The sequence below is a fragment of the Microtus pennsylvanicus genome, chromosome 7, assembly GCF_037038515.1.
Source record: "Microtus pennsylvanicus isolate mMicPen1 chromosome 7, mMicPen1.hap1, whole genome shotgun sequence".
Taxonomy (NCBI): Eukaryota; Metazoa; Chordata; class Mammalia; order Rodentia; family Cricetidae; genus Microtus; species Microtus pennsylvanicus.
In genome coordinates, this window is record NC_134585.1 from 21607791 (window position 1) to 21619419 (window position 11629).

The window sequence follows — 11629 nt, forward strand, 5'->3', positions numbered from 1 at the left end:
CACTTGACTGATGAGAACGGCGTTTTCTCTGTGAGGTCAGAGAGGAAACCTTGGTCACAGCAGTCTATCTGCCAACCCCACTGCAAGGGCTGATGTGTCTTCCTCTTTGTCCCAGCTTTTCCCGGATACTGCAGGAGACCGTGAAAGAACTGGCCCCTCAGTGCGACGTGACGTTCATGTTGTCAGAAGACGGCAGCGGGAAGGGAGCAGCTCTGATCACAGCTGTAGCCAAGCGGTTACAGCAGCAGGAAAAGGAAAACTAGGTGGCCCGCCAGGCCTGTGATGCCTCGTGCTGACCAGGGACCACCAGATGACCTCCTGGCTGACCTTCCCCTCTCCCTTAGCTTCCTGGTGCTGGCTTGGCAGTGACACTCAGCGACACCTCCATTTGGCATATTTTTGCCAACGATGGGCTGACATTTGAAATCAAAGGATCTGGCCCAAGAGATCCTGTTTTGGGAAACTTTTTCAGTTGAACTGTCAGCGTTCGATAGCTTCGAGTCCCTCAGCTGCTGGACTCCAGATCTGCCTGGGTGCCTGGTGACTTAGTTCCTCTCTGGCATTAAGCGACCTCTAACCTACAAATGAACCCTTGGGAGGGAGAAAGACGCTTAGTGAACTAGGAGATCTAGCTTAACATGGCCTCACTTATGTTCCTAGACACTGGGAGAACAAGGGCTTTGGCACATTCATCTCCAAATGCGGAGGAGTCCATGGCTCTGGAGCCAGGAGGAATCTTCCCATGTTCGGGTGCTCTGTGAGCACCCTGGGGTGTCAATCCCCAGATGTGTATTGATGGCTGGGACACCATTTAAGGTACTGTCTTTCATTTCATGTCATGCAGTAGGTGTCGGTCACTGCGGTCCACATGTGTTCCAGGACCGTTAGGTCTATGAAATACAGTCCAAGAATAAAAGAAACTTGGGTTTCTGGGAAACTTGGCGTGAGGTATTGATCTCTCTTCTGAGAGGCTTGATGGCACCTTCATGTCCTGTCAGGAGACTAAGGGACCTGTAGAGCCAGAAGGTGATTTGAAGCCAGCTCTTTAGTCCAGACTTCCTGCCAAGAGGAGGACATGAGGAGCAGATTCTCCAAATTTCTCTTGATTGAAGTGAAGTCCTTCCAGCGACAAGCGGTGACCATGTGACCTTATAGCACTTGTTCTTGAACTGGAGTCCGCTGGAAGTCATGTGTTTGTGTGTAGATGTATGTAGGTGTGTATTTTTGTGGCATGTGATGCACCTGTGTGTAGGCATGTGTGGGTGTGTGTACATGGTGTGTGCACATGGTGTGCGTACATGGTGTGCGCACATGGTGTGCGCACATGGTGTGCGCACATGGTGTGCGCACATGGTGTGCGCACATGGTGTGCGCACATGGTGTGCGCACATGGTGTGCGCACATGGTGTGCGCACATGGTGTGCGCACATGGTGTGCGCACATGGTGTGCGCACATGGTGTGCGCACATGGTGTGCGCACATGGTGTGCGCACATGGTGTGCGCACATGGTGTGCGCACATGGTGTGCGCACATGGTGTGCGCACATGGTGTGCGCACATGGTGTGCGCACATGGTGTGCGTACATGGTGTGCGCACATGGTGTGCGCACATGGTGTGTGCACATGGTGTGCGCACATGGTGTGTGCACATGGTGTGTGTACATGGTGTGTGTACATGGTGTGTGCACATGGTGTGTGTACATGGTGTGTGCACATGGTGTGTGCACATGGTGTGTGCACATGGTGTGTGCACATGGTGTGTGTACATGGTGTGTGCACACCAGAGGACAAACTCAGCGTCACCCTCAAAAATGCCATTTATTTCCTTCAGTGCGACCTGGGGCTCACTGTGTAGGCTAGGCTGTCTGTCCAGCAAGTCCCAGGCATCCTCCTGTCTCCACCTCCCAACATTAGAACCTCAGGCACACCACTACAGCAGGTATCCTGATGTGCGGATGGAGCTCCGGTCCTGATGTTTGGCGGCGAGCCCTTTCCTATCTCCTGGATCCAGCCCCTGGAATCCATTCTCCTTTCTCTTTCTCTCTGAAGCGGTGTCCTACTGTCCACCCTGCCTTTCCTAACCCTGTCAGGCAGAACTGTCCGTTGTTGACGTGTCCCTGACCCTTTCTCTTCATTCCCAGCTCTTGTCTGAACTGCCTGCATGGTCTAGCTTGTCACACGACTGTGAACGTCTTATCTGCTCTAGTACATTGTAAGCTTGTTACCACACATCTTTTTTTTTTTTTTTAAATCGTCTAGTGAACCAGGACTGTGTCATTCTGATTAAATATTTATTGGGGAGGGATATGTGTTTTAAAGTAAAGCTTCTGAGATGGTTCCCTGGGGGTGGGGGGAGGGGAATAACAGGTCATCATCACAGGGAAACGACGTGGGAAGATGATGGCACACTCCAGCTTGAGTGATGTCTTTGACACATTGATTCAACTCCGTAGAGTTGCTGGTGGCCTCTTCCTGAGAGGATGGTCCTTAGTACTAGGGGTTGTCACATGCGGAGGCAGCCTGTGCCTGCAGTGTGAGAGGCCAGCTCGAGCTAGGACCAGATGAGGGAGCTGATGGGCCCTCTGGAATGTCTTCTCAAACACTCAGTAAACATGTATGATACCAGCCCTGTGAACTGGTCCTAGATGGCACTGTTACCCTTTTCTGTGTTTTACATTATTATCATCATTATTTTATTTATTTTATGTGCATTGGTGCGAGGGTGTCAGGTGCCCCGGAACTGGAGTTATAGACAGTTGTGAGCTGCCATGTGGGTGCTGGGAATTGAACCCCGGTCCTCTGGAAGAACAGCCAGTGTTCTTAACTGCTGAGGCATCTCCAGCCCTTTTCTGTGTTTTAAAACACTGTTTCTCTGGAGAAGTGGGACAGGGTTTGTTAAATTTATGTTTGGATTTTGATATAATGTCTTTTTGGGGAAATCTCTTCCTCTTCCCCCTATTTCCCTTTCTCCTTAAAAACATTGATTTATTTTTATTTTATGTATATGAATGTTGTATATGCATGTATGCTTGTTCACTATGTGTGTGTCTGCTGCCCACAAGGTCAGAAGAGAGCACTGTATCTCTTGGATCTGGAGTTACAGATGGTTGTGAGCTGCCATGTGGGTGCTGGGAATCAAACCCATATCCTGTGCAAGAGCAGCCAGTGATCTAAGCCACTGAGCTATCTCTCCAGTCCCTTCCTTTGTTTTTTTTTGTTGTTGTTGTTTGTTTTGTTTTGATGTTTTGTTTTTTTCAAGACAGGGTTTCTCTGTGTAACAGTCCTGACTATCCTGGAACTCGCCTTGTAGACTAGGCTGACCTCGAACTCACAGAGATCTACTTGCCTCTTGCCTCCCTAGTGCTGGGATAAAAGGCATGCACCATCATATCTGGCTCCTTCCTCTGGTTTTTAAGTTCTCACATTTTTATTTAGTGTGCGAGTGCACACACGCATGTGTGCATTTGTGTAGGTTGGAGGGCAACTTTCTGAATTAGTTCTCTCCTATGGTGTGGGTTTTGGGATTGAACTTGGATCAGCTGGGTGGCAAGCACTTCTACTGGCTGAACCACCTTAACAACCCTTCCTTTGGTCTTTCTGAGACAGTCAAGGTTGGCTTCGAACTTGTGTCTGTTCTCCTCTTTCTGCCTCCTGGTGGCTTCCCTCCCAACTTTACTGGGCCCCAAAGAAATCTCTTTAGGTTTTGTCTTAATCATTTGGGAACCTGGCCGTCCTTGTAACCTTTCCCAAGTTCTCCTTCCTGGGTACCACACCTTCAGCTCTCCATCCCACTTTGCTCTGAATCTGCAGCATCCTTTTTAGACAGGTGATCTGGCCTACTGGTCCAGCCATTCCCTCCCTTGGTCTCTGAGCTCCTGTATGTGGGTGTGAGGAGTTGCCCCCACCCCGCCTCCTTGCCTAGTTCTGATCTCTTGGAAGAAAAAGGATCCCCAAGATATCTAGGAACCCTTGGCCATTGTCGCCAATTGATGACATCATAGAGTTTGAACCAGAAAAGGAACCCCAGAGAGGGTAAACATCCATTCCATGACTGCAGGACTCCATCCCTGAAACACCTGGGACAATGGAGGTTCTCCTCTCCTCAAGGCTTGCTAGGCCAGACCAGTAACTACATCAAGGTAAACTGTCTTTAGGAGAACCTCCTAGACGTTCTTCTTTAGAAGAGCAGCTGGGGATGTAGCTCAATCAGGAGAGAGCTTGCCTAGCATGCACGAGTCCTGGGTTCCGATCCTTAGCCCTGAGCAAATGTGGAACGGCGAGGCTTGTCCTCAAACCCCAGCACTCAGAGGGAGAAATTCAAGGTCATCCTTGGCTATTAGTGAGTTAGGAGCCAGCCTGGGATACATAGAACCCCATTTCACAATAACATGAAAGCAGCCTTGGCATCGTGGAGGCAGAAGCAGGTTAGGTTTCTGTGACTCTGAGACCAGCCGGGGCTAGGTAACAGGGAAAGGAAAGAAAAAAGCATTTTTTTCCTCATGTTGCAGCACCACGCTTACTTTCTCTTGGCTCCATTACAGAAAGAGCTGGTAGGTAGAGACGAGTTAGGTTCCTCCATTGCCTGCCTTCCCAGAACAGGTGGCCTCGTTCATTAGTCCTCGTTCAGAAACAAGTTTCTCCTGCCCGTGGGCAATAAAGGGTCTCCATGGCAGTGAGGACTGAGCTCTCATCTCCTCCTGTGGTCTCCAGAGCTGACTGCAGCAGGGGACAGTGCGGGGCCCTTGTTCTTTGAAGAAACCGATGTGTGAATGGCCAAACTAGCAAATGAATGCGTTTACTGCTGTGGTCTCACCCAGCAAGGCCCAAGCTTTACATACACAGTAGAGGCTCTGTAGGAAATGTGTCCCCGTTGTGCCGTGTACGCGTTCGCAGGAAAGAGAAAGGCTTATTTGTATCTGCAGGACAGCATAGTAAATAGGAGGAAGCAGACTGTACACTCCGTCCTTTAGATCCTCTGAGTGCGTGCACCCATGCACACACGCACCATGGACCCTTCGGGTAATAGCATAAAACTTACGGATCTTTTCTTAGAAAAGTGTTAAGTGCATAAAATAAATAAGTGCATAAAACAAAACAAAATAAAAATGTTAAGCGCATGAAACCACTTCTTAAGGAAGTGGTACTAAGGCTGGGGAGGCATTCCTATAATTCTGGATTCTTGGGAGGCCAAGCTGAGAGTTACAAGTTCAAGATTGACCTGGGCCACATAGAGAGTCTAGCCTTACTAGGTAGAGTAAGGCTAACCTAGACTACATAGTACGTTTCTGTCACAAACCCTCACTCTACCCCCGCCAAAAGAAGAAAGTGGTAAACAATATAGTTATACATGTACTTACTTATTAATTCATTATATAACAGCCAGGCGGTGGTGGTGCACACCTTTAATCCCAGCACTTGGGAGGCAGAGGCAGGCAGATCTCTGTGATTTCGAGGCCAGCCTGATCTACAGAGCAAGTTCCAGGACAGGCTCCAAAGCTACAGAGAAAACCTGTCTCGAAAAAATAAACAAACAAACAAAATAATAGTTCATTATATAACAAATGCCAACAGAACCTAATAGCAATCATAATTTTGAAGCTCTGATGAGTGTAAAACTTATTTTGGAGACATTTACAACAATAGCATAAAGATATCTGTAGTTTCTGGGCTAACAAAATGACTCAGTGTGCTAAGGCTCTTGCGGTTACCTGAACCTGTTCCCCAGGACCCATGTGGCGGAAGAAGAGAACTGACCCCCTAAAGTTGTCCTCAGACTCCACATGCATGAGGTGACACGTGCTACCCACCCCACAAACATAACTTTGAAAAGTCAGTGGTCTCTCTCTGCTGAAGACAAAGTCACAGGTGCCGGTCACGACTGTGGTCCTCGTCTCTAGAAACATTTAGAGATTTCTCTTTGTCTATGACAGTTCATAGTGTCAGTGCATGCCCCTCTCTCTCTTGTTAGTAGCTGGGGCTCTTGACTTTCGCAGGCTGTGAGAAATGTGTGCTGTTTTATTCAACCGGCTTCAGCCTCCTTCTTATCTGCCTGACACTCCCACTGTCAGAACCCTGGCTCTTCGCGGTCTAACTTTTGTTTATTTTGCATTCTTGTCTACTTCCTGGGAGCCAGGCGAGTCTTGCAGCTAAGCAACTCACTCTTTCCCCTGCATTAATTCGAATCAGTGGCTATCTAGTGCTTAAGTATGTGGTCTTCTATAGTTTAAACAGTACCTTCAAAAGCATTATTACTTCTTTGAGAATTTCATCTGGTCTATTTTGATCATGTTCACCCCAACTCCACCCAGGGACACCCCCACCTCCCTGTGCCAGTCAGTGGTCCTGTAAACATTAGCTTTTAAAGAAAAAAAAAAGTGTTTAAAGCCAAGAATAGTGGTGGTACATACCCGTAATCTCAGTACTCGGAAAATGGAGGCTAGGGCTCGGGGATTCAAAGCCAGCCTCAGGTACATAGTGAGTTTGATGCCAGCCTGGGCTACATGAGACTCTGTCTCAAAAAAAGATTAAAAAGAAATTAAATTTTGATGTCTAATTTATTGTTGTGTGTTTTCATATTCTATCGAAAATAACAGATCAAATATGGTCCCATGTTTTTATTATTTTCCAGTGATATATCTTATGTATTTCACGTGTGCATGTCTAGGTCTTTTTTGATTTCGGCTCTTTGCATATGTATTTTCCTCCTCCTTTCATTAAGGATCTGCTGTCCCTAAGTGACACTTGGCCTGTTCTGATTCTTGCTGGAGGTAGCACATGTTACCCAGCTTGGTGACATTCTCTTCGGGTAGCTTTCTTCCTCACATGTCTGGCGACTTTCCGTCCTGTCAGTTTTTCACCCACGGGTCACCCACTGCTCGGGTCTGGAATGTTCTGGGTCAGGGCTCTTTGGTCTGAGTCATTCTGATACAAGAGAAAGGAGAGGTACCTTGAAAGCAGAGTCCTGGGCACCCTCAGATCCTTAGGGAACCTCTGGCAGTGCAGCTAGCCTTGTTTTTTTTTTTTTTTTTTTTTTTTTTTTGTGAACTTGACATAAACTAGAGCCATGTGGGAGGAAGGAGCTTCAATTGGCCTCTATCAGGTGGGCATTGTCATGATTAAAGATTGACACGTGAGGCCCTGCCCATTGTGGGTGGGGCCACCCTGGCTGGTGGTCTTTGGTTATGTAAGAGCGCTGACTGCGCACAAGCCGAGAGAAGCAATCCAGTACCCAGTGTTCTTTCTAGGTCTCTCCCATCAGTTCCTGCCTTGAATTCCTGCTCTGACGCCCTCAATGAAGAGATGATGGACCCTGGACTGAAAATGTAAGCCAGCTAAGCCCTTGCTCTCCACCCCTAGTTGCTTGGAGGTCATGGTGTCTATCACAGCAACACCAAGCCACCTAGGGCAAGGAGTTAAGAGTTGGTCCTCAGTGTGTTCAGAGTAGGCAGCCCTGTGAGGTTACCCACCCCACGGGACTAGCGAGTGAGTGTCTGAGGCAAAGTAAGCCCTCGAGCTTTCTAAGCTCTTTGCCCAATTGTTCCACTCTTAACCCACCAACGCCTGTATGGGCCTTGCAGGCTGAAGGGTCTCCCAACGGCGAAGGACAGCAATTGCTACTCTTACGGAGTTAATTCACTGTGGCGGTGAGGGCAGAACCCAGGCCCTCAGCGTGCCAGGCCGTCACTGACTGCAGAGTGTGGTGTACACCGTCGGCCCAGAAGCAAAATTTCAGGCGCGCTTCTCTCACCTCAGCCATCTTTACCGGCAGAAAATGCCGTTTCCTGGGGTGTAGTTGGTACACAGAGAAGGGACGTTATTTTACACATTGTCATTCTAAGGCTTACTCTATTAAAATCTTTTTCTTAGCCATTGAGACGCATGCTCTTTGTTTCTTTTTCTTTTTTCATTTTGTATAGCCTCTCATAAGCAGAGATAGGCTCGAGATCCCGTTTTCCAGGTGCCCCAGAGCTGATGAAATCATTTACGTTATGCTTAACTGTAGAAAAGGCTAGTGAGCACACTGGGGTGAGCCTGAGGTGGGGTTAATGCAGAGGGCAAGGAGGAGACAAAATGGATATTTCCTAGGGAAACCAGCAGTCTACTCAGGTCCCAGGTCAGATCAGACCCATCTTGGAGCCGCCCTGCTACCAATCCGACACCGAACATACCCGCCGCTCACATCATGACTGCCTTGACTGTTTTGTCTTTAATCTGCTTTGTCTACAAGTTTTGAGCCGGCTGCATGGTTCTGTTCTGGCCATCTCTGACTCCTCATATCCTTGCCCTCCCGCGCCTGGGACCCAAAAGGCAATGGATACGGAGCCAGATCAGAAACCCACCTTTTCTCTCCAAGACAAATGAAGCAGTGTAGTTGGTCTCTGGCCCAGATTCTCGTCTGTCAGGGATTCTGCGTGTGTGTAATGAGCTCAGGGCGGCCTTCAGGCTAAGTCAGGCAAGGGTGGACCGCCCTGGGATGAAAAGCTTGGATCTGAGCTGCTAGACAGTGTCTGGGATTGTACACAAAAGAGAATTGAATTGTAGATCAGCTGGGAAGCTAGCAAGCCGGCCCCAGTGCCCTTGGCCGCCTGGGCTGGAGCCTGTGGGAGCACATAGCTGGCATTTTTTTTTAAAAAAGCATTGCGATTAGGAAATCTTTTGCTTCCTCTGGGAGGAGGCTTGGATCCAATGGGCCCGAGGTAGGATGGAAGCTTTTGTTTTGTTTTGGTAACAAAAAAATAAAAATAAAATAAATAAACCTGATTTGGCTTGGGTGTTATGAGGCACCAGGCAGATGAATGTTTTGCCTGGTGTTTAGTGAGAAGCAAGTTTGAGAGCCTGTGGTCACATTTTGGCGACAGCAAGTGTGTGGAGAAGCTGTGACCACGGTTTTGGAAGAGGGGGTTCCTACTGGACTCTCCAGACGCTATCCTTATCTGGGAAACCTCCAAGCACCGTTTCACAGTAAGTTCTGAGGTCTGCTCCTGGCTGGCGCCTTATCAGAAGCACTTAGGGCAGCGGTTCTCAACTTGTGGGTCACGACCCCCTGGGTTGCATACCAGGTATTTATAATTTCTGACGGTAGTGACATTACAGTTATGAAGTAGCAATGAAAATAATTTTATTGTTTAGGTTCACAATGAGGGACTGTATTAAAGGGTCGCAGCATTAGGAAGGTTGAGAACCACTGGCTTAGGGGCTGGTACCACCTCCAGATGGTGGAATCTCCTCCAGATGGTGGAATCACCTCCAGATGGCGGCATCCTGGAAAGCCCTCACCAGGGCACTAAGGGGAGGCTTGCCCTGGGCATCTCGTGGAGCTTCAGGCAGGTTTTCTTTGACACAGAATACTCATCACCCTGCCTCGAGCTCATGTCTCATAGGCTGTCCAGACAGGGCTGGTGAGGTGGCTATGTGGGTAATGGTGCTTGCAGCCAGGCCTGACTTTGATCCCTGGAATCCACAGGGTGGAAGGAGAGAACCCACTCCTACAGGTTGCCTTTTAACTTCCACATGTATACCGTGTGCATGCACGCTCACATGTGCATGCATGTGTGCATACACACATATAAGTAATTGCCAAAAAATTAAAATTTAAAAATTCTCTTTGACTTTACTGGCATGCTGTCCTGACATCCTTTTGTTATAGCCTATTGTTTATATACTGTGTACGTGGGTGCACACACATGTGTGCATGTGTGTGATTACATGCATGCCATGATGTAAGCGTGGGAACGAGAGGACAATCTTTATAGATCCTTTCCTTCCATCGTGTGGGTTTGGAGGATGGAACTCGAGTTATCAGATTCATATCTACTGAGCCAGCTTGCCAGTCCTAGAGAGAATTTTTGTTGGATTTCTTTCCATTTTTATTCTGTGCGTTTGGGTGTTTTGCCTCGATACGTGTCTACATATGGTTTGCCTGCAGTGCCTGTGGAGGTCAGAGGAGAAGGCTGGGTCCTCTGCAAGAGCAGCACACTGTGCCGTCTCTCCAGCGCCCCCTAGGGAAAACTTCTGAAACATTTCTTGTTCCTGTACATTGCTCTTACAAAATAATGGGCTTGGCGGTGACATTTTCACAGCATGTATGTAACATGCTTTGATCTGAGAACACCACTTTATATACATATGCAGCATGGACTGGCAGACGTGTGTCAAAAATCCTGTCCTGATCTAAAGCCACAACCTATTTATTTATTTTTTGGTTTCTCTGTGTAATTCTGACTGTCCTGGAACTAGCTCTGTAGACCAGGCTGGCCTCAGACTCACAGAGATCCACCTACTTCTGCCTTCTGAGTGCTGGGATTAAAGGCATGCGCCTCCACTGCCGGGCAAATGTTAATAATGTTTTTCTTTTGTGTTCATTGATGCTTTGCCTGTATGTATGTCTGTGTGAGGGCATCAGAAGCCCTGGAACTGGAGTTACAGAGAGGTGTGAGCTGTCGTGTGGTTGCTGGGCATTGAAGCCAGGTCCTCTGGAAGAATAGTCAGTGCTCTTAACCACTGAGCCATCTCTCTGGTCCTCTCCTTCCCCCAACCTTTGTCTTGTCTCTACCATGGAACTCTGGGATCAGGCAGTTACTATGGTGTGAGGCTTTTATGGAGGCTCTGGGGATGCCATCCTCTGGTTCTTATGCTTGTACGATAAGATGGCAAGTGCCTTACCCAAGTAGCTGAGTCGTGATCTGCAGGGAAAGGGAAAGGCGGAGAAGGGAAGCAGGGAAGGAGGAGGAGCAGGAGCAGTGTGAGCTTTGACCTAGAATCGGCTTTTGGAACCTCAAAGCCCACCCCCAGTGACATACTTTCTCCAACAAGACCACACCTCCTAATCCTTCTAATCCTTTCTAACATTGCCACTCTGGGTGACTAAGCATCCAAATACATGAGCCTATGGGGACATTCTTATTCAAACTACCACACTGGCCTACATAAGACCCTCATCTCAAAATAAAACCAACACAAATAAGACCTCAAGTGGTCTTATTAGTACTGAACTTTTCTTACCAGCTCTGGGCCTCACTCCTGAACCCTAGAAAGAACTAGGGCAGAAGGGAATGAGTCCTGAACCCAGATCTGCTATTCCTGATCTTCCATGAGCAGGGGTATTGACTTCTCTGAGCTTCAGCTTCCCGATGGTAGAACGATCTCTAGATCCCCTGTTGTTGGAAGCTTCTAGGTGGCCATGCCACTGAGGTCCTCCGTACAGTCCCTGACACCTATTATTGCCACCTTTGTGGCTAATGCCTTCTTCACCCTTGTCTCCACTCTCTGTGGGGCTCCAGTGTGTGTGTGTGTGTGTCAGTGCTCTAGATGTGAACATCAGGATCCAGAGGGGACAAAGGGCAAAGCTCCCATGATGCCCAGGGTCTACACCCTCCTTCTCACAGGATGCAGAGTGGCTCGACCCGGTCTAGGCTTTTGGTAACTCTTCTGTCAATCTCTGTTCTCAGAGTCCCAACTAACCAGCCGAGGATTGTCCTTCGGAGACGTGGGAAGAGAGAACCCTCCCCAGTTCCACGTGCTTTCCATAGACTGTTCAGTCACTCTGCAAGGACAGCAAATGCTGCCTCTTGGGGAAAATGCAAGTGAACACAAGTGAAGAGCTGGCAGCTGCAACTCAAGTTCCCCCAAG

General features: G+C 48.3%; 1 protein-coding gene across 1 annotated transcript in view; it reads left to right on the plus strand.

Moving 5' to 3' along the window:
• The window catches only part of Hkdc1 (hexokinase domain containing 1), a 39846-nt gene extending 38898 nt beyond the window's left edge, over positions 1–948 (plus strand). The window contains exon 18 of the mRNA XM_075980146.1: positions 116–948. Within this exon, the coding sequence (XP_075836261.1) occupies positions 116–263 (148 nt within the window). The 3' untranslated portion in view covers positions 264–948. The remainder of the gene's footprint in view (positions 1–115) is intronic.
• The last annotated feature ends 10681 nt before the right edge of the window (positions 949–11629 follow it).